The sequence below is a fragment of the Ostrinia furnacalis genome, unplaced genomic scaffold (genome assembly GCF_004193835.3).
Source record: "Ostrinia furnacalis isolate ACB-3 unplaced genomic scaffold, ASM419383v2 OfSCF4519, whole genome shotgun sequence".
NCBI classification, from domain to species: domain Eukaryota; kingdom Metazoa; phylum Arthropoda; class Insecta; order Lepidoptera; family Crambidae; genus Ostrinia; species Ostrinia furnacalis.
Genome location: NW_021134758.1, coordinates 258789 through 283371, shown reverse-complemented (window position 1 = coordinate 283371; position 24583 = coordinate 258789). Strand labels below are relative to the sequence as shown.

General features: G+C 37.0%; 1 protein-coding gene across 1 annotated transcript in view; it reads left to right on the top strand.

Moving 5' to 3' along the window:
• Positions 1-24327, top strand: part of LOC114359624 (gonadotropin-releasing hormone II receptor-like) — a 54932-nt gene extending 30605 nt beyond the window's left edge. Inside the window, exons 4-5 of the mRNA XM_028314090.1 lie at positions 9122-9326; positions 24146-24327. Of these exons, the coding sequence (XP_028169891.1) occupies positions 9122-9326; positions 24146-24327 (387 nt within the window). The remainder of the gene's footprint in view (positions 1-9121; positions 9327-24145) is intronic.
• Positions 24328-24583: the final 256 nt, after the last annotated feature.

The window sequence follows — 24583 nt, the reverse complement described above, 5'->3', positions numbered from 1 at the left end:
CAGAAATTTGATACCAAACAACAAAACTATTAGTTGAAGAACTTGAAATACAAAGTTCTGGGTGGAATAGAATTTATTTTACTTTCCTTTCCTTTTAAAGTCAAGTCTAGTCCTTATTTCTGAGAAAATACCAAAGAAGAGGTATATAGGGGTTAAAGCTAGTGGCTTAACTACTAGAAAGGTCCTAGAGAAGATTAAAGTTCTTGTAGTTCACCGGGAAATTATCTGAGTAGCCTTTTTACGTGCTTGTTGTTGTAATGTTAAACCGGTATAATTCTCGCATGACTGTTTTCTACGGAGACTTATTTATCCTTGTTTTATTACGTATTCTTTTCCCTTCAGAGCTGGATTTACTAACGTCTTTTAGGGTTCCGTAGCCAAATGGCAAAAAACGGAACCCTTATAGATTCGTCATGTCTGTCTGTCTGTCTGTCCGTCCGTCCGTCCGTCTGTCCGTCCGTATGTCACAGCCATTTTTTTCCGAAACTATAAGAGCTATACTGTTGAAACTTGGTAAGTAGATGTATTCTGTGAACCGCATTAAGATTTTGATGCAAAAAAAAAAAAAATAAATATTGGGGGCTCCCCATACTTAGAACTGATACTCATAAATTTTTTTTTTCGTCAAACACATACGTGTGGGGGATAGGTCTTCAAAAATGATATCGAGGTTTCTAAAATACTTTTTTTCTAAACCGAATAGTTTGCGTGACAGACGCTTCCAAAGTGGAAAAAAGTTGCCATAGTCTTTTTCACCTAAGATGATCCGTATGACGTTTCGAGTTTGAAAGATTTAGAGATGTCACATAACTAAACCATAGCGATTTATCTACCGATTTTTTTCGAAGAGTTAGTAAAACCTACTTTTAGAGAAATATTTTGTATAGGTTTTATTTAACAAAAAAAACATGTTTATTTTTTAATTACAAATATTATTGTAACAATTTTTTATTGATAATATTCAAATTTCATGGTTCGTGTTAAAAAAAACGATTCCTAAAAAGTACTGGTTCTGTTTCTTTAAATTAAAATCTATTAATTTATTTTCAATGCGTTTATTAAAGTCAATAAATGAAAAATATAGTTGATTTTTGTGATGTTTTTAATAACTAAGTATTCACTGCAATCGATTAATGAACCGCGGAAATAATCGATTTTATTATTCAAGAAATACCCCAGCACTAAATCTATTCCGTTTCACACATTGCGTACATTAAATAAAAATTATTTTTACATAGTATTTAATTAAAATATAATCAATAGACTCAGATTTTACTATATATTTCAAGACAAGTAGTTAATTTTTTTTTTATTATATTGCTAATAAAATACAAATATTTTTTCAAAAATATTCTGCATATGTAGTATGCGTAATATGGATAACCTTGAAGTGTCATACGGATCATCTTACGTGAAAAAGACTATAGTAAGTAGTTTTTTTTTTAATACCTCGTAAATCGTAAACCGCTTATTACCGCGTCATCTTTCATACAAATAACTTAAATTAAAAAAATATAATTTTAATTTCATAAATCAATGGTACGGAACCCTTTGTGCGTGAGTCCGACACGCACTTGGCCGGTTTTTTTGTCGAGACCATATCAGAGAATCAAACATCAAATATTTTTGGGTTCAAAGGTCATCTGGAAGTGATGGGTCTGTGACGTAGCAAATGTAACTCCCGAACTTGAGTCGACCTCTCTATAAGACGAGATAGAGATTAATTTGATAGCGATTTAAGTATGTAGATCCTTACTGAAAATCACAGTATTATTTAGCTTTTAAAGTCCTAAACAGTCTTGCTTAATTTGTAACCAAATGTGATGCAAATCAAATTGATTAGACTCGAAATTGAGGTAGATCTAAGGCAAGAGCCTCGGTAAATCGCTATATCCCTAATGTACTTATGTTAATTTCAATAATGTAAACTAGATAAATTACAAGAGTTAGTACATCTAAAATCCACTTAGGTAGTAGATATTTATCAGGACAAACGATAAGGTCTGAATCCACCCTTCATGTTTTCCCAACCTGTCCTTCACACATACTCTTGTCACACATGAATAAGTATAGAACTTCGTATAACTACAATATTTTTTACGAATTTATCGCACTAGAGTTGAAAACGGTAGCGGGGAAAACGTGATTTTAGAGACATGAAAATTTTATCCGAGTGACGTTTTGCTAAAAGTAATATGGGACTTGCGGACAATAGAATACGATACAATGAAATATAAGTTAGAATTTGTTCGGACTTACCTTTAACAGGCAATATTATTCTTCTTGCTTTTCTTGCTTTTGCTCGCCGTCTATGAATCTGAAAATAAAAAATAAAGGAGTTGTAACACATCTTCTGACCTTATGGTCAACATGATGACAATTATTTGTATACCTTCGACAAGAAATAAATAACAAGTGAGTATACGTTATCAGGCGCCTCTGGGTAGCTTAGCTAAATTAATGCAGACACCATTTTTACATAGGATACCTAATAGTATAGCGTATAATAATAAAATAGAAAACTTCTTTATCGGGCACACCCCAAGTGAAACGACTAAATAGTCCAGTCAAATTAGACATGAACCCTGCAATAATTCGCATACAGCTGAAAATTGGTACGAATGTTCGGAGCACCATTATGAAATAACTGTGAAAAGTCCCCATCGATCCGACATGTGCTAAAAAAAAATTCAAGGCCAAACTTAAAAAATACGGGTTTTTGAGATTTTCAGCCAAACGGTAAGTTTTATCACAAAAATTTGTATGACAAGGTTTAAGACCATACAATTATCTATCCAAATTGTCTATACACTTTCTTCTAAGAGTCAGCGTTTCTGAGATTCGATGATCCGAAGAGTCAAAAAAGTGTTTTCTTCATAACGGTCTTACACATAAATCCAATGTGATATCGCCTCGTGCCACGACTCAGCATTGTATTATGATGTGTTGTCGACGTCGAATATAAAATGATCAACCTCAATGTCGTCTGTCATCTTTAACTGTCGAAAAATGGGTACAACTTAGACGAAGGACTGCACCGTGAGTTTCTAAGATACGAAGTTTTCGTGTCTATTATGTTTAAGAGCTCTTATATGCACACGTCACTACTCTACTTGTAACTCTATGGTCACTCTTTTAGCCCGGTCAAGTCAGAAAATCCGGGTTATAATAGTCCGCATAGAGCTGAAAATTTGTGTGAATGTTGAGAACACCATCCTTAATGAAATGTCAAAAGTCCCCAACGATCGGTCATTTGAAAAAAAAAATTACGAAGTCCAAGTTTTTTGGATTTTTCCGCCAAACAGTAAACTTATCATAAGAAATGATAAGAAATAGTAGTAGATCATAAAATTATCTATTAAAATTGTCTTTGCCCCTTTTTCCTAAGAGTCACCGTTTATGTGGTAACGATGCAAAAAGTTGGAGAATTTGCATTCTGTTAACTACTCCACAAGTCCACAACTTCAACTCTATTGAAATAGTTTGGAATTGAATAGGATAACAAATACATCTTAAAAAAGGTCTACTGGGGAAACCTGGTAAAAAAAATGCGCCAAATAACTCTCATAGGTGTTGTGGAAACATGTGCATATAACGAGAACATCTTAAGTAACTTTTTGAATCGTTCTACCTCATAATCGGTGACTCTTAGGAAAAAGGGGTAAAGACAATTTTAATAGATAATTTTATGATCTACTATTATTTCTTATCTATTTTTATGATAAAATTACTACTTGGCCGAAAAATGCAAAAAACTTGGGACTTCGAAAACTTTTTTTTTTAAATGACGGATCGTCGGGGACTTTTGACATTTCATTAAGGATGGTGTTCTCAACATTCACACAAATTTTCAGCTCTATGTGAATTATTATTATATTAACCTGGACTATCTAACTTGGTCGGGCTAAAAGAGTGACCATAGAGTTACAAGTAGAGTAGTGACGTGTGCATATAAGAGCTCTTAAACATAATCGACACGAAAACTACGAATCGTAGAAACTCACGGTGCAGTCCTTCGTCAAAGTTGCATCCATTTTTCGATAATTAAAGATGACAGACGACATTGAGGTTGATCATTTTATATTCGACATCGAAAACACATCATGATACAATGCTGAGTCGTGGCACGAGGCGATATCACATTGGATTTATGTGTAAGACCGTTATGAAGAAAACACTTTTTTGACTCTTCGGATCATCGAATCTCAGAAACGCTGACTCTTAGAAGAAAGTGTATAGACAATTTTGATAGATAATTGTATGGTCTTAAACCTTGTCATACATATTTTTGTGATAAAACTTACCGTTTGGCTGAAAATCTCAAAAACCCGTATTTTTTAAGTTTGACCTTGAATTTTTTTTTTAGCACATGTCGGATCGATGGGGACTTTTCACAGTTAATTCATAATGGTGCTCCGAACATTCGTACCAATTTTCAGCTGTATGCGAATTATTGCAGGGTTCATGTTTAATTTGACTGGACTAAAACAAAAGAAAGAAAAACGGTGATGAAAAATTTTTCGAACTACCTACGTGATTCAAAACATAGGACATAATAATATTTACTCAAGCTGACAAATGTTCTACAAACCATTGGCCAGACGCTAGACCTTTATTTCCACGGCAATAAAGTTGACAAAAACAACAATCGTGAAACGCCTCAATGTTACCCCGATAAATTCGATTCGAGTGTATATTTATTACATAAACGCTTTTAGTTCCCAGTTGAACCACAGTTCTACTCGTAACAGTCGAACTAGAGTGGGATGAATAATAAACAGTCGAAATTAGTGGGCGTTTTCCAGCAGAGTAACGTTTTATCGTTAATTAGTTTTAGTGCAACTTGGATATTGAAAACACGTGTTGTGATTTTAAATAACGTGTTGTGATGTTTAACTACTAACTAAATTCTCCATTTTACACTATTAAGTCTCATACTCCTATTCATAGACAGATAGTAGGTATATGTATGTATAAACCATATAAGAACAATAGTTATAATTATTATATTTCCCTAATTTCTGATATTTCTGTAGGTTTACAATAGTACAACATTTTCACCACCTTATTCTCTACCATTGAGAGCAAGAGCTGAAAATCAGTGTTCTGCTCATTTTAGAGCAGTGTCTACACTGAGCTCTCTGCTTTTTTGCATCGCTGCGGCACACATACCTTAGCGCAGGATTTTCTTTTTTACTCTTTGTAATGTACCTACTATATCTTTTCTGCTACTCCTGTGTTTATTAATCTTACTTTTTGCTACTTGTGTGTCAGTGTGTTTTGCAAATAAACCATATATCTATCTATCTTTGAACTACACAATCTTTCAGAAATAAAATTATTTAAAGCAATATCCAGACAAATAAGTCGGATAAACTATTAGGTATACCAATGTTTAGTTTAAAGAAAGATTTACCCTTCTTATGCTAGACATACTATATATATTTAAAACTAAAGGCAGCGTTAAATATACAGAGAACATCGCGTCAGTTGACCTTGAGTCTCTGATTCAGATATCAAGTTACAAACGGGACCTTGGTTGGCGTTTCAAGGAAAGTTAAGTGACACCCGATATCATGAAAGTCTGGATCGTATGCCATTGGCGTAGTAAAACAAAAGGAGTATATGGTATTTACCTTGTCCTTGATCACACGTGTGCCGAGCCACAAAGGCAAGGCAGAATTCTTTTGAGCTTTATAAAGGTCACATTTATTGCCACTATATTGTATGAACCTTGTTAAACTCTTAAAAAATAATTGACTATAAACACGCTGTCCACTCACACGGTGGACCGACGACTTGATAAAGGTAGCAGGAAGACGCTGGATGCAGGTCGCCACCAACCGTGCGATGTGCATATGTTCAGCAGTGGATGTCCTATGGCTGAAATGATGATCATGATGATAAACATGCTGTGCTTAAACACATTTTGGAGACTTCTGGCAAAATAAGGGCTAAATAGTTTGCGCTCACTAGTTTTGTATCAATATGTTAACACTTGAAATGATACTGGCATGGAGATTACTAAACAACTTTATATGTAACTAACTGATCAAAGTGGGATAGACCGAGCCCATGCATATTTAGTAGCAAGATTTCTCAAACGACGACAAAAATAAGCTGATAAAAATGAATAGAGAATAAAACAGTTGGATTACTCCGCGGATACTTAAAGAGTACACCATCAAGACTAAACCCTTGAAAAAGAGGCTGACAATAGCGTATTTGATAAAAACTGATAGTCCGACAATAAAGTGGACTGTCACTATTAATTCACTGACTAAATACAAATAAGGATAATTCTGGGAGCTGTCGAGCTACTTTTTTAGTTTATTTATAGGTCTTAGAAGGCATAGACTAAGGACGGATTCGTGTCAGGGCTAATTACGATAGATCCCAAAAGGGAAATTCCCATTCAGTATCAAAATTCACCGTTAATCGCTGTTAATCCTACTAATATTATAAATGCGAAAGTTTGGATATCGGGATGTCTGGATGGATGTTTGTTACTGTTTCACGCAAAAACTGTTTCAGATTTTGATGAAACTTTATAGTATTATTCTTTATATCCCAGAATAACATATAGGCTATAATTTGTGACGATCTGTGACAAACTAAATTTCACGCGGGTGAAGCCGCGGGCAAAAGCTAGTCGTTAATAAAGCACTTGAAAATTGGTATTTTCACCTATAAATAGAAATAAAAGGACACACGTTCTAGTATTTTAGAAACCTCTCTTTGAGGGGGTTTCATGTTTCAATCGTCGATACAGTTATTTTATGCTTAGTTAGTAGGTAGGTACTGCATCTTATTCAACAATTCATGAAAGTACCTATCTACTCTAGTTTTTCCTAATATCTTCTTTTTATAAGGACCCTGAGACAGGCGTTCAAGATACATTAAGATACTGAAATAACATACTAGGCGTTTCTCTCAGTTACATTTCCTTTGAGTGCATCCAGTGTAGATTGGATACTGCAAGGATAAATACAACGATATTTTCTTTAGGTAACAAGCACTGGTCCTACTTTTCCTACTTTGCCAACACCTGTTCTAAAATTAATATGTATAAAGAAGATACTTACCTAGTTACCTATTAATGTTTCCTATCTGATCCGCCTGCCTAATTTATTATGAATAAATAATCCTGATTTTCAAGATTGTTTACTTACTAACATAATTTACTTTACATTATTCACGAGTCCTTATTCATGATCCACACACACCTAATTAAGCAATACGAAACTCTTTATTAAAGAGTAATTATAACGTATATTAAGGTCTGAGAGGCGTAAAATAATTTGGTATTTAAGATTTAAACAACATAGACGCTTTTTAAATGAGCTTAAAATTAATAATATTGTACATATTTTGAAAAGAATACAAGTTGCTAAATTACAGCTTGATTAAAGCTTTTTTTACAGCTGATTTGATATAAAGTAGGTAATAGGTATTCTTCTAACTTCTAACTCCTCCATTTATGAGTTGTTCACTTGAATAATATGAATCTATATTAACACTAGCTTTTGCCCGCGGCCTCACCAGCGTGAAATTTAGTTTGTCACAGATCGTCATAAATTATAGCCTATATGTTATTCTGGATTATAAACAATAATACTGTAAAGTTTCATCAAAATCCGTTCAGTAGTTTTTGCGTGAAAGAGTAACAAACATCCAGACATCCAAACTTTCGCATTTATAATATTAAGTAGGATTTTTACTATTAGGTATATTCAAGGCAATTAGTATAGCATGAAGCATACAGTCACGTAAAACAGCGAGTCTTCATTAGCAGGTCAAAAGGCATGGAAGCCAAAGTACAAAATCCTCGACAAGCCGAAGCTGCACCCGACGCCTGCGTCAAGTAATAGAAAAGCTCCCAAAAGCTCGTGCCTTCATTCAGACTGAATACCGCTCGACACTTTGTACGTGCCGATATTATGCACATGAAAGCTTTAGTTGCTAGTTAGCGTGCATTGCAAATTCTATTACTAAGTATTCGTTTGGGATCATGAAAATGTTGTTAGATATTGTATGTACTTCAGAGCTTATTATTTTAAGTACATTATTTCTTAATTTGAAAGGTACATTATACATACACATACTTTAATGTATGACATTAGATATTGTATACTTTTTTTCAAGCCAGGCGACTCAAGGGCGGAATCTAAGTGCTTGAATTAAGCTGCCGCACTCTTGTAATGACAGCTCATCAATTTAAATATTGTGTTAAGTAATCTTATTTCATCGCAGTAGAAACTATTTTATTCTGTAATGTGATGAGTTTTGCCTGCACAATACTTTTGGTAAATACAAGTACATTCTGTGGATTGCCGAATACGAACGTAAACACTGCTAAAATTACTTCAATTAGGCCCCTGTTGACTTTGTAAGACGCCCTTCGACGAGATGAAAGACGATATACTTAAGTTAGCAGCAATTGGAAAAGAATTACTGAATTGCTCAGTTAACGTGACTTCATTATTGTAAAACTGCCTTTGCTTGAGACGTGGCCTGCATACCTATTCTCAATCAAACCGCTGTTTTTACCATGAATACATCATAGCGATAGGGGAGACTGAGGTGAGTTGTAACAGAGCTTGGAGGAGACTTGTGACATTGAAGAATTGTTGTAACTTATCTGCTGATGAGCTCGTAAAAATGGCCGTTGTTTAGTTCAACTCCCGAGCTAACAAATACGCGCTGTTGCGAGCTCGTTGATAGTTAATAGGTTTCCAAAAATCAACAACGTCACACTCTCCTCTGTTACAACTCACCTCGGCGCCCCCCCCCCCCCCTACTGTATTTTAAAATTAAAATATTATCTCATTTCGATTTCTGTGAATATCGCATGCGAATTAAAATATAAATGCTTCTAAAATACATTTTCAATCTTTGTAATGATTCACTTCTCAGCACCAACCGTAATTTTAGTCTAGAAGTGATGTTATCTGTATTTGGGACGTACTTAGAAAAGAGCGATTCAGGTCACTTAATGGTGGTGGGAAAGAACGAGTGGTATGACGGTATTTGAATAGAATTAGTATTCGATTGAATTTTTTTTTTTGATTGGTTGATTGACATGAAAATATTTAATTTTAACGTTCTTTTTTGTCAACAGAGTATCGTGTTCCGAGTGAAGCGACACCCTCGCGTGGCAGGCTTCGAGCAGTGCGTCTCATTCGACGCGTTCCGCAGCGAGCGGCAAGAGGTGGCCTACACCGTGTTCTGCCTCTGTGCCATGTACTTCGTGCCTCTGGTGGTCATCACCGTCTGCTACGTGTGCATCTTCTGCGAGATCCGGAGGAGCAGTAAAGAGCTGGATGGTGAGTTTTCCTAGATCTCCTCTAGTTGCTAAATTTCTTCTCCTTTCTTCATGCCCCCGGTCGTCATTACGTTGTGCTATGTGCGTATTTTTCGCGAGACTTCTGGGAATGTTTGCAGCAGCAGCAAGAAACTGGACGGTAAGTTCTAGAATCTATTTAGAAGCTTAACTTCTCTGCTTCGAACAGTGCGTCTCATTCGACGCGTTCCGCAGCGAGCGGCAAGAGGTAGCCTACATCGTGTTCTGCCTCTGTGCCATGTACTTCGTGCCTCTGGTGGTCATCACCGTCTGCTACGTGTGCATCTTCTGCGAGATCCGGAGGAGCAGCAAGGAGCTGGATGGTGAGTTTTCCTAGATTTCCTCTAGGTGCTAAATTTCTTCTCCTTTCTTCATGCCCATCGTCATTACGTTGTGCTATGTGTGTATTTTTCGCGAGACTTCTGGGAATGTTTGCAGCAGCAGCAAGAAACTGGACGGTAAGTTCTAGAATCTATTTAGAAGCTTAACTTCTTCGCTTCGAACAGTGCGTCTCATTCGACGCGTTCCGCAGCGAGCGGCAGAAGGTGGCCTACACCGTGTTCTGCCTCTGCGCCATGTACTTCGTGCCTCTGGTGGTCATCACCGTCTGCTACGTGTGCATCTTCTGCGAGATCCGGAGGAGCAGCAAGGAGCTGGACGGTGAGTTGTTCTAGAACTTTTCTAGGAGCTAAATTATTTCTTCTTCCTTCTCCTACATCATGCTATCGTCATCAGGGTGTTCTACATATTTATGTATCATCTGCGTGAACAGAAGAAGCAGCTAGAAGCTGGACGTTGAGATGTTCTAGAATTTTCTAGAAGCGTAATTCCTTCGTCCTACTGGTTATCTTTATCTCGCATGGCTTCGAGCAGTGCGTTCGACGCATTCCGCAGCGAGCGGCAAGAGGTAGCCTACATCGTGTTCTGCCTCTGTGCCATGTACTCCGTGCCTCTGGTGGTCATCACCGTCTGCTACGTGTGCATCTTCTGCGAGATCCGAAGGAGCAGCAAGGAGCTGGACGGTGAGTTTTCCTAGATCTTCTGTAGGTGCTAAATTTCTTCTCCTTTCTTCATGGCCCCGGTCGTCATTACGTTGTGCTATGTGTGTATTTTTCGCGAGACTTCTAAGAATGTTTGCAGCAGCAGCAAGAAACTGGACGGTAAGTTCTAGAATCTATTTAGAAGCTTAACTTCTTCGCTTCGAACAGTGCGTCTCATTCGACGCGTTCCGCAGCGAGCGGCAAGAGGTAGCCTACATCGTGTTCTGCCTCTGTGCCATGTACTTCGTGCCTCTGGTGGTCATCACCGTCTGCTACGTGTGCATCTTCTGCGAGATCCGAAGGAGCAGCAAGGAGCTGGACGGTGAGTTTTCCTAGATTTCCTCTAGGTGCTAAATTTCTTCTCCTTTCTTCATGCCCATCGTCATTACGTTGTGCTATGTGTGTATTTTTCGCGAGACTTCTGGGAATGTTTGCAGCAGCAGCAAGAAACTGGACGGTAAGTTCTAGAATCTATTTAGAAGCTTAACTTCTTCGCTTCGAACAGTGCGTCTCATTCGACGCGTTCCGCAGCGAGCGGCAAGAGTTGGCCTACACCGTGTTCTGCCTCTGTGCCATGTACTTCGTGCCTCTGGTGGTCATCACCGTCTGCTACGTGTGCATCTTCTGCGAGATCCGGAGGAGCAGTAAAGAGCTGGATGGTGAGTTTTCCTAGATATCCTCTAGGTGCGAAATTTCTTCTCCTTTAGTGAGATCCGCAAAAGCAGCAAGAAACTGAACGGTGAGCTGTTTCAGGACTGTCCAAAGGCTAAATTCAAAAACGAAGGTCTTAAGTGGAGTCTAACAACCCAAACTCAAAAACCCTTTTAAACCCATGGAAGGATGCCGTTGTCCGGAGAGTGCCGTATTTAGTCTCATAAAATCATCAGGTCAGATAGGTGAGATACAGGCAAAAAGATTCCCCTATGTGCTTGGTTATAAAATCAGGTTGATTCAAGCCTTCATCCTTACCAAAATTGAAGAAAATCGGAGTCAATTTGCGTGATAAAAACAGTTCAATTAAATCTGTAATTACTACACAGAGTGGGGTATTTTCTAATGAACGAAATACTCTAAATTAGTAATCACTCCGTCGATTGACTCGACACTAAAGTTTCTGCAAATTAATCGTTCCCAATTTCTCTTTCTATTTGTATATAATTTGAACTTTCTATAGCTGCAAAAACATTAGGACGCTTGGAACGCGGTCACAGAGCTCAGTATAAATGATTAGTGAAGCACCACCAACCGCAACGTGTTTTTGTTTACTTTAGTGTACTAGGTTGCTAGTCTATTTTGCTAAACATTCAGCAATTTAGTACCTACTTTAGTACTTAGTCACTGAACATTAATGAAGATATTTTAATATGTTAAATAGGTGTATCTCCACTTCAAATTGGAGCAGGCCACATAATGTTTCTTCAACAAATAGTTACAATTTGGTATAACTCATTCTGCTCTATTTCTTTCACTGTTTATAGTATAGAATGATAGGCAAAATATCATGAACAACTAACTTCCATCACAATCACAATTGGAATCAAACCATACCTCACATTGAAGTAACTAGGCAATCAACTTTGTATTTGGACTAAGACAATACTTATAATTAAAAGGAAACAGAAATGAAACTACAGGAACACTAGACTTAGCTGGCACTATTTCTTTTCGTTTTTTATTGAGTTAATTAGAGAAAGAATCGCCTTTCTATGTATGTGGTCTTTGGTCTCTTTGGTTTCTTTAAAAGTATTTTATAATTTTTGTTCAGACAAGAAGAGGAATCATGACATCTTTTAGCAGAACACTGTATGTTCGATTTTTACAGGCCACCAAAACACGTAAATTTTTGGCATATTTCTCCCAGTGACAAGTTTTCATTTGGTATAGGCGCCGCACACTCCGAAAGCTATTTCACTAAACTTAATCTAGTAATATAAACTACACTAAACTTGGGCCGTTTTATAACTATATTCCTAGTGAGATAGTAATGAATCGCTTTCCTATAACTATGTTACGGTATATAATTATATCCCTAGGGATATAACTATATTACGGCTTTATCTATCTTACTGCGACATATCTATCGCTAGGATGACATCATGAATACTAACGCAAAGATTCCAAATTCACATACCTACATATTTTTCTTTACCACTTGTAGATAAATAGGGTACCTTCAGAATAATCTTTACGACTCGGAAATCAAACTGGAGTGCTTTTGCGCTCTAGTAAATCACCGTAACAGCCGCCCCAAAATTGAGTTACCTACAGTAAATGATGATGTACCGGATGTACGTTAGGATAAAAGACATCCTAGGAAAACAGTTTCAAAGAAGTAGGTAAGTATTCGCTTTTATATTATACAAATATCCGACTTTTTCACAGGGATCTTTCAAAGTTTTCTTTCTTAGAAACCTGTTTAGACGATTACGATCACAACAAAAAAGTATATAAAATTATCACTACATAAATCAGGCGACCCGTTCTTAATTGATATGGCCTGATCCGTAATATTTTTATCATGTTTATTTAAATAGAAGACAGAAAATATCATAAATTACGATTACATTGAGGATGTTAATAAAACTATTAAACTAATGTAAAATAAACAGAAATAGACTATCTGCTGAATACTGAAAATACTTCGGAATACTACAATAGACCTAGTTATCTGCTCTGCTAACAGTAACTTGAATGTAGAGCGTTCCGTATAAATAATTATTTTAATGTACGAGTAATATGTACGAGGCACCAATTAATTCCTGCAATAGTTCCTCATAGGTATTAAATCTCTATGCTGTCAAAGGCATTACTGCGGATGTATTCCTTCACAGCACTTCGAGGAACGGCATTAAACGCCAATTGGAAGTTGCTCAAGACAGAGAGACTTGAACGCCCGCAATTTCCAAGAACGATAGAACCAGAAATGAAACAATTCTACAGAGAACATAGTTTATCGATATAGTTGTCTATCGGTAGAACAGACAGCCAAAGGGAAAATCGGCGTGTAGGGAAATGGATTATTGTATCGTCGTACTCTCTTTTGTACCATTTTAAAATCTCAGAATTCTCAGAAAAACTTTCAGCAAGAATTTCTCGGGTCGTACCTACTGGCCACGGTGACGCCACTTCAGCAATAATTTGATAGCATCTGGCAATCAAATAAACGTAAACAATAGCGCTAACCGTTAAAGCTTGGGTTGAATTAGGTGGTTACAGTAGCATAAAATTATGACTTCATTTTTACCATGGTCGGTAAACATGTTGCAACTTATTTTTTACATAACCAGTACTTTGATATTGCTGAAATAAGATCGCGCAACCCAGCCTCACTTTGACAAAGTTTCGCAAAGTTCTTATGACGCAAATGTCTATAGTTAGACTTCTACAAGCTGGAGGACTTCAAAAGTTCATATGTTTCTTGTTATGTCGTAAATACGGTACCCTAAAAACATGGCTACAACTCGGAAACTGTTTTTGTCGTAGGCGTCTACTAGATAACATTTACTTTTTCTACTAATTTACTCGTTTCTATTAATAATTTTATCTCTGTTGATATTAAGAGCTTTTTAATTCTGACAGAAAATACCAAAAGTACTTTTATGAAATAAAGATTATTTTAGCATGAAATTTATTAATAAAACTGATGAAAATGAAAACCTAATAAATACAAAAATAACAGTCCTAAAAATATAATCAGACTACTTAGATAAATCTATTTTCGTCAGAATTCCCTGTAACTCCTGGCCGAATCTGACAATTCTCTAGTAAAAGATTATCTATGAAGGTTTACACGCTCCTAATAAGTGTCCCAAGTTAGGGTGGTGTTTCTCGGAAAAAATATGTTCCTGTGGGTCGCATCCGTATGGTAGGACTGTTTTCCACCAAATCCGAAACGAAACCAATTACGATTTCGTTCTTTATACGCCTCCTCTGCAGAACTGACGGCCAATGGGGCAGCAAGGTTTTGGAGGACCGGAGTTCACGTACCGGAAAACACAGCAAGACACGTCCACCCACAAGATGGACCGACGATCTAATAAACGTAGCAGGAAGGCGCTGGATGCAGGCCGCTACCAACCGTGCGATGTGGAAGTCATTGGGGGAGGCCTATGTTCAGCAGTGGACGTCCTGTGGCTGAAATGATAATGTTGATGACACGTCTGCTCTTCCTCTTAGTCGAAACGTGGAGCTCCGCTTCGATTTGATAGAGCGAGCAGGTCACCTGCCGGATATGGCTCTCGAGTCCACGCATAATGCATTACCTAAGTCTGTCGCCATAATAACAATGTTAACAGTATTGTTGTGTTTTGGACGCTGAAATAAGATATTCAGTTCCTCTGTGGTTGAGAATTCCGTGTGAAGCTCGCTTCCACCAGCCTGATCATCGCTTTCCATCAGGTTTTGGCCAAGATCCTCTCTATTGTGGATCAAAAACCTCGCTTCGTCTCCGTTTCAGTGGAAAACAGCCCTTTATTCCTGGTACGTACCAATCACATTCCATAGCAACCCTGCGGACAAAGACCTTATTAGTGCGCGCTCGTGCGCAGAGATTAACGCGTGAAGGAGGCGGACGATATTACGTATCTACGCATGACAATGTACCTGCCAGAGCGGTCGTTTTCCGATGATTCTTTTTATACTTTGATTCAATATCTATTTATAAATATTAAGTTTTATGCCTGTAGAACCATTCTGTGAAACATAACACAAAGAATAACTTTACTATAAGATATAAGACTGTGTCGAAACAAGAAATGAAATACTGTATTCTCTCTCACTCATTATCAAGTATACTAAACATTCTGAAACGAGACTAATAAGCATCTAGAGTTCCTTCCGTTATTTAACCGATCAGTAAGTGTTCGTTAACATGATAAAGCTATCAGTTAAATGAAATATGCAATATCCCGAAGGCAAATTATGAAGAACAAATTAATAATCGACTTTTTTTTTATCCACAACGAGGAAGCTCTTGGCCTGTACCTCACCTGATGGTATGTGACGATCAGTCCGTAGGTGGAAGCGAGCTTCACCCGGAATCCTCAACCACGGAGGAACTGGCTATCTTACCTCTAACTGCCGGAACACAACAATTCTGTTAACATTGTTGTTATGGCGACAGACTTAGGTAAGATGGTGGTAGCTAGCCAGGCGGACTTAGAACAAGCCCTACCACCAACCAAACCGAACAGAAAAATCTGCCCCCACTGGGAATCGCACCCGGGACCTCTGCGTCTGAAGCAGGTGGTCTTACCACTAGACCACAGAGGCGGGTGCCTACCTACTTCACAATGCCAAATTTCAAATCTATTCATCCATCCATCATTTAGTGGCTGAAGTAGGTACTCGCCATAATAACATTTCATGCTCAGAATGAATAGCAACTCACATTCCACAGCTTAGGCCTGGCTGATCGAAATGTAAATGAAATGAAACCGAACGATGAGTCGATCCGGCGCATTAACATGTGGGTAATGGCACAATGTTAATAATTCGATTGTCTAGTGATGTAGAGTTCTCATCACACGATGTCCCGATTCTTATATGTATATTAAACAGCCTTCGAAAAGCTTTGATGATCCGAAAAGAGAGATTCTGATGTAACAATAAGTACTTACAACTTTTTTCACCAATATCGACATATCAAAAAGCTAATCCGCTTCCAAAAGTTCCATCATTGAAAAAGCTCAGTTCGAAAATAATTTCGTATTATTTAAAAAGAAATTAATATAATAACATTGTACGTTTTTAAGACACCATCAGGTCAGAAAATAAGCACAAGATATTATTTAATATTCTCAATAGTTTTGACACAAGTTACATACCTAACTACTTAAATAGTCAGTAAGTGGAACAGTAACAGTATTTGAGGAAAAATCTCTGGATTTGTACTTCAAAGCCATACAAATTGGCACAACAATAAGTATAATCAGATTTGTCTGATCCAAACAAAAGTTGTCTGTTTAATACGGCTTTGCGTATCTATTTTTCAATCACGTTTTTATAATATTGAAGTTATTTTTGTTTTGTAGTGCTTATAAATAGTATTGTCTACATTTTACGTAAAATTCAAAAAAGTAGCGCTTGTGTAACACGCGTTACTTATTAAATGGAAACTAATAAAGATGATACTCAAAGTGGTGCATAGTTAATTAGTTACACTAATAATTAAGGTATCGGCTACACTATGGCAGAACTATGAAAACTTTGCGTGGCGCCCGAGGCGAGTTCATGCAGTCTTACGTGTGAGTTAGGTTGTTAACACCAATAAGTACCTAACAAACCCTGGTTTCCGAACAAAATTAATAAATAATTCCAATATTATACAAGTTGTTAAAATTTGTAATTGTAATGAAATTTCAATCCAGTATAAAATTAGATTTTTAGTAGCCTTGAAATCAATCAAATCTATGACACCTCATAAAAATATGTAAATTGAGGGTGTGCCAACTTTATTGACACATCTGTGGTCACAAACACATCCCTAGATCAGATTTAATGAACTGCCTCATGCGTGCATCTGATATGGCTCAATCTGAACGGCTTAACATGCACCCCGTTCATTACGTAATAGAAAAATAGACTGAAAATTCACTTGATATATTTAATTTTGACCGACCAGAATCTAATTTGATCCAAAATAATTATAACAACACTAGTCACGTCGCGTGGAACAGAAATAACCAATAGAATTATAAACGGATAATTTGGTAGACCGCTGAATGACAGCCGTAATGACGACCGAAATCACATCGTAATGAAATTATGGCCGATTTCATTTACTTACACGCGCCATCGTTGCCGCACTTAACATTTTTCAGGCTTATAATAATGAAAAATCAGCAACAACTATAAATAGAGAGAAACACAGATGCTTAAAAGTACTTGAACCCGAAGCCGTGAACTGTAAGTACCTATTAGAAAAGCGACAGCAGAAAATTTACTTTGTGGTGGGAAGTGAAAAATGGCAGCCGAGATCTTTGATCTTAACCCTACACTGCATGATTTTTTTGTTTTTAGAAAAAAAAATCTTTTCAGGTAATATTTGTGGTCTAGAACACGGGAAGCACAGCTAAAATTAAAAAAAACTAATAGTTGAGGAGAAAATTGATTTTTTTATTTTGTTCCATATGTGGCACTGCATGCAATGACTTACCTAAATTAAAGCGTAATCAATACATGGCATGTGTAGTAGTTATCAAGGATTACTCCCATTTATGAGGCTTATTAGGTAAATATTGGCGCAGCATGATAGAGGCCTTAGTAGCGCACATCTGCTCATCCACTGACAATGCTTCTCGTTTGGGTAAATAGCTTGAAATTTTTTTTAGGATTTCTATTAGATGTCTGAGTTATGGAGACGATCGTATCCTGCAGTGCCTGCTGGTGGCTGAGTTGTATTGTCATTGAAGTGTAGATATTGCTGAATTTTTGAAACTGGTTTACTTACTGACATGGTGTTTCTTATCAATGGCAAATAATTACAAGAAATATTGCAAAGGAATTTCAACTTCTGGTTCTAGATCGGTTTGCCCTCAAAACTCAAGATTTGTTGGATGGTAAATTTTTTTTCCAGCTGATATTTTGCTTTATTCTGGCGACGGAAACAGCAGGTGTAAGAGAAGCGTCTTTTGCAGCAGACGCGGAAGAAACAACTGTTGAATGACGTGTTCGTGAAGCCAACTGCATCACGAATCTGAATGTAGGGAACAGCAGGATCTAACCACTAGGATTTGGTATATTATGCTGCTGCATATCACCAGCATATGACCCTGATAATGGTGCAGCTAATTCATACCTGTTCAGTTAAAAAAATTGCTCTTCGTCATCCGTACTTATTGCTAAATGTTTTAGAAAGTTTGTTGAGGGTAGATCTAATTGAGGCAATGTCATCGTCACTTTCGGCCTGAGGAGTCTTGTTCATCTTCATTGCCTAATAGTATTGTCAAATAATTTTGGATTTGAGCGCTGGATGAGGTTTTCTTCGCCACTATGCAAAAATAATCAACATCATGCCATTAGCATACATATCTAAAATTGTATCATCACTGCATGAAGTGACACATCGGGAACACACAGTAATTGTAAAAATTTAGTATCGAAACACGGCCAAAACAAAAAGATATACTTACATTTGTTTAGATGACTGATATTTCGACATGAAAACAATTTATCCACTGTTGCATTCCATAAACAACTATTTTTTATTAAATTTTCAAAATGAATACGCACGGCGCGTGGCTGACGTTCAAAATTTTCAATTAAATGACTGATTAAGCGAGATAGTGTTGCCATCTAATTTCAACGAATGCAATAAATGGATGCTATTGGTTGTTGGCACTTTATTTACGTAATGATAGATGCCGCTACTTGGCTTAAATCAGAAAAAGCATCAATTATATTGGTTGTCCCACATAAGGGACTGAATGCAGTGTAGGGTTAAGTGGACATTTTGTTTATTCTCGATATTTAACTTTCAATTTAATTTGTTATCTTGAAAACCTGACAACGACTTGGAAATAAGGAAGAGCGACAGAAAGATAACGGATTTATTATGAAGATAAAATATCTCAAATGGAATGGAGTAGGTATTTTTGTATTAATTTACATTCGCTATGATAAATTGAAGATACAAGGTGTAAAGTTACAGGCTGCCAAATTGAAACGATATATTTAGGCTGGGTTGCCGGCCATCACCGGTAAAAAAAACACCGGTCATCGTTATAGGTAGTGCAACTCAGCCTTAATAAAATAAACAAATAAGTGGGTACCCGTTATTTGATTATTATTTATTTTTAATTAATAACAGTAATGTCATAAGGGCAATTTTTACAACGTAAATTAAAATTAAATATATATGTTACAGGAAATGTATGAATTCTAGGAATTGTATACTATTCCTAGGAAATGTATACAATTCCGAAGCTATTTAGGAAATGTATAAAATATTGCTTCAGAGATTTTTTAATACGCACATATCCTAGGACATGTATACTTTTCCTAGGAATTTTATAGAATTCCAATATTGTATTAGGAAATGTATAAAACTAAGCGACACAAGCACGGTCGTGTGATCGGGTGCCCCTCAGTAGGTACGTCTAAAATTTCATTTAGCCAAACCACATTGGCCGATAGGTACTTTTAACTCACAACTATTATTGTTTAGCCTGAAAGTTGTTTTCACACTATTATACTTTGACTGAAAAAATATTTGCCTATTGGCATACCTTTCTTTCGGCATCACGCATAATATTACGCTGAAGTATTGGAAAACCCTAATTTTAACATCTCTTTTATTAAACTGCTATTAGCATGAAGGTTTTAGTACTCCTGTAGCTGGATAACAAAGTCTCGGTTAGGTTAGGTTAGACTTGCGACCGTACACATACACAGCGGCCGCGGCGCGGTAGCGCCATTTAAGTTTCGGAGAAAAAAAAGAAATCTTAATTACATTTCCGATTGCTGTTTAGGAAATGTGTAAATTTCCTAGGAAATGTGTCTAATGTAATTTACATCACACATTTCCGGGTGATTTTAGGACTTATACACAAATCCTAGGAATTGTATACAATGACGGATTTCATACATTTCCTGTAACATATATAAACATAACGTTTCCATTTTTCACCGTCAAAGTTCTTCCAACCTGTCCGTTACATCCTGTATAAAATATCTCCGAGAAGATAAAACTGCCCCTGGTGCTGAAATATTATTATACTTATCTCGGGAGTTGATTTTTAAGTGAAATATAAGCCTGCAAGTGATATGGTGGAAATTATAGAAGGTCTTTGATTCTTTGCATTTGAAAATTTCAGTATATTTTCTATGTAAACAAATAAATTAAAAATTAAAGATAACGCACAAAAAACACTGAAGCTTTACAGTCACTTGGACTGCGCATTTTACTTTTCAATAAGTCTGCGTTGAAATAACATTTAACTCAATTTCGCATTCTGTTTGATATTCGTGAGATTTTTAAAGTGAACATTTTTAACGTTAAAAGATAAAATTTGTTGAACCACTTTCAAAATATGTAATGCAAATTCAAAGGTAAACGTGTTCAATTTATGGGAATAAAAATATTGTAGTTTTAATGCTAAAAGCCGCTCTGTGGAAAATGTAGAGTCAACATGAATTCATATTTATTTTTTATACATACATATAAATTAAGTTTCTTGCTCAATGTACTATATTTAAATGCCATTTTTGATTCCAATGCGCAATGCCTAATAAAACACACTAACTTAAACAAAACTACGTGTATCTTATGTAATAATTTTAAGAAAGAACAGAACCAGGCTAAGCTTAAGTACATTTTTCTCATGTTGCTTTTCTCCTACACTTGTATGGTTTTGTGGCAAAGCTTATGGCAAATAACAAAAACGAGCGCTGTTTGCTATACGGTCAAGCACAAGGAGCTTGTTTTTACAATGTGGTGCCGTTCAAGTATTACGTAAGCAGATTTCTTACCGGCCGGCTTCGCGTATGCGGACTACGACTCTCTCAATGGGCAGTGTCGGCACGAGAGTTAATTATTGGACAAGTGAATAGCGCACGGTAATTTCCCTAATGTGCGGTAATTCCCCTAATCAGTTCTCAGAGCGAGTGCCTACGCATATGTATTATTTGCGGGAATCCCCGAAAAAACGTAAATAACTTACTATCATCATCTAGACCCCCTTAGCCCCCATGTCATGCAAAATAGGCAAAACAGAGAATCCAAATAACTCCAAAAAGCTATCCCCTGAGACTGCTAACCTTTTATTTTTATTTTATTGTTTTCATTGGCAACCATTTATAGATCCTGGCTATCTAAGCAGTTGCAGAGAGGAACAAGAAGTAGAACTTGTTCGGCATATTTATACCGTGGGTCGAATCATTCGTGGTGCGAAAAGCTTTAGTCCCAAAAAATATTCGTTTTCCTCGGTAGCATAAAACCGACACCGACAGTCCAAAATCACACGGACGGAACTGCGTGAAAAGCTAAAAATAACTTCTGATTAAATAAAATCCTCGTACAATGAACTTGCTATGGACCCGATGGCTACGGGAATAGGTACTTTTATGTCTCCATCCATGGACTCCATGAAAAAACAATACAACTACATAGAACACCTTTGTTCCATTATTCGAGTTATATCAATTTCCACTTGCATTGGCACAAATAAACCCTACAAAGAGTTTTGATTGCCATTCAAGAGCAGAAGAAACAAGACCATTGAGTTGAAAATTGATAAGTTTAAAATATAGGAAGGGAGAAGTTTTCTGGTCATATAGATAGGTACCTACTTTCAAATTGTTATTCGCAAAAACAAGATTCTCAAAAATATTCGCAAAAACAAGATACAGTACGAGTAGTACTGTATTTTTATTTCTGGATAGAATATGCATGTTTCCCGTGAATGTACACGCCACTGAACTCTGTCCAGTGTTTTCAACTGAATTTTTACGTTTCAGAAAGCTTGATAAAAATCTATATTTGTTTAAGTCTTATGTTTCCCCAATAGAGTTCCGTACCCAAAGCATGCAAAACTAGACTTTATTATTGTGGTATACGTCCGTTTTTCTGTAGCGGGATGTAAGTAGATAAAAAACTTTAATTCTACGAGTAGGTATGTCGCTACACCAAAAATAATTAAAATTTTAAAAAATCAAATTAAGTCCCCAATCACAAAAAGAAAGGTGTTGAAATATTGGTTCAACATTACGTTCAACATTCGAACGGATCCCACAGTGTATGAGTTCGGCTCGAACTTTTCCGTTTTAATACACAATTTTGCAGAAATATGTATTAAGCTTATGCCACGAAATATTTTTTTGTGTTAATAAAGCTCTTTGCCCGGACTTCCTAATTTCCCTACACGGGGCGCAACGGATTTTTTAATAAGTCCGCCAAATTCGTACCAGGATGGTGAGGTCAGTTAAAATTGCAACCCAAGTTTACTAATTTACATAGTTAATATTCGCCATATTAAAAAAATCCCTATTATGCACTTTGTACAGTGTAATCTGCCCGCATCTTAATACTTCCCGCGACCTTCACCAGATCGTCGGTCTAACTTGAACTAGTTATGGAAATCCTTGGCCTTTGTTAAGCAGTGGACGTCATTCGGCTGAAACGAAGAAGAAGACAGTGTAATCTACCATGGCTCCAGCTAAAACTTTAGTCTAAGGCCCAGAACAGACGGTGAAACGCAACTGCAACGAAACTGCAACTTTGTGATGATTCTGATGAATGAAACTGAAACTGAAAGTTTCAAACTGGTCGCGTCATGTGTGGTGACTCAACGGACGCTATGGCAGAAACTTAGATGCAACTCAAAAGTAACTAGCAGTTGCAGTTTCGTTGCAGTTGCGTTTCACCGTCTGTTCTGGGCCTAACACAAATGTATACTGCGATTGTCAACAGTACAAACATAATATCCTACTTACTATGCTAACTAAATTGTTTCGACTTAGCGTTGTAATTCGACAGTGCTTTGAACGGACAACAAATTTTAATAGAGAATCATCTGGCATAGAGACTCGGGGTGAATTGTCCAACGAAGTGAGCTATCCCTGTGTGATTGCCCTATAATTTAATAATACGATTTAAACTTTGGCGACAATAGCAGTGCCAGTGTCGGACTCGGTCGATACTTCAATCGAACCCGGTCTGAACCCTGAACTGTTGTGATGGATCCGCTCTACACCCACTCCACACAAGCATAACACATGGGGTAATGGGAGTTTCTATTAACAGGTAATTCTTGTCCTGAGTAACTTGCCTTGGACGAATATTTGAGGGGTGTAAAGGTATTTTTATTGTAATTTTGAGGGCGTAAAGGAAATCTATCTCAGTAAATACAGCTCTAGTCCAGTTTTATAATACTTCCTCGGAAAATGCTGTGAATTCTAAGCACTTTTCTTTCTTAGTAATATTTTAATAGCTCAAAAAACAAAAAAGTTACTGTCAAATAAACAACTATACATATAAACGTTTTTTGCTTCTCCTGAAAAGTCGGGGTAAATAGTCGTACTTTGTCCTTTACGACCTTTGAGCAGAGGTATCGATTTGTGCAAAAATAATAAAATAAAATAATTTGATTGTTTCTATTTCGTTTTTCGTAATAAAACCCGGATACCGTAAGCTCTCAGCATCTCTCATTTGTAACGAATGAACAATACGTGCGCGACGCTTGTTTACAGAGCCTGTATGGAAATATCACGCGCGTGATAGCAATAAGATTAATGGGATTTATGTGCCTGTATAAAGTATAATGTAAAGCAAACAAATTTATTTATTTCATCTTTAATACGACGTAGTACATAATAAGAAGAACTTAAGCTAAGTAACTATAAAACTATTATACACTGGCCTTTAAAGTTGATAAGGAGACAGACGTGAAACATAAAAGCAAGCAAAAGTGTTTACTTTCCGTGTAAAATACAAGAAATATTGATTAAACTTGCAAAAGCTGAAGTAAGAATACCGGTACTTAAAATTCTGCCCCGTACTGATTCCTGAAGGACAGCTGGCTTGGTGTGTTTATCAACCTACGAATCTCTTTGTATTGGTTTGGAGTCTCTGATTAGTTTTCTCTAAATAATAGCTACTCGTGTTTATATTTTTTTATGTAGGTACATCCACTTTCATAGTAAAAGCTTGATGGCAGTGTGGGACATTTACAGTTCCCTCGTTTCTTGTGTATTGTGGCTCTGTGTTCAGGCCATTTTAAGTCTATTTCCATTCCTAATAGCGTTCTATTTCCATTGTCACCAGAGAAGTGCCCGGCGCGCAGCGGCATCGCTCACGTGCGCCTGCGCCGCTCGGGCCGCCGCGTGCTGGAGCGCGCGCGACGCCGCACGCTGCGCATGACCGTCACCATCGTCGCCGTGTTCGCGCTGTGCTGGCTGCCGTACGCTACCATGGCCATGTGGTATGTGACACTTCATATTCACTAAGTGAATAAACCCTCGTTAATTAATAAAGATAAAAAAAAAGTGACACTTCAGGCTCAGTCCCCAAAAACTGTTTTTTTATGCATAACAAGGCAGTTATTTGACCACAATCGCACCTGATGTTAAGTGGGATGCAGTCTAGAGCAGTGCCAGACCAATTTCAGAGGTGGCAGCAGTATTCCATGCAGGGTCGGATCTGTGCTTAAAACTATTTTTCCACAACGAGGAAGCTCTTGGCGTGTATCTTACCTGATGGTAA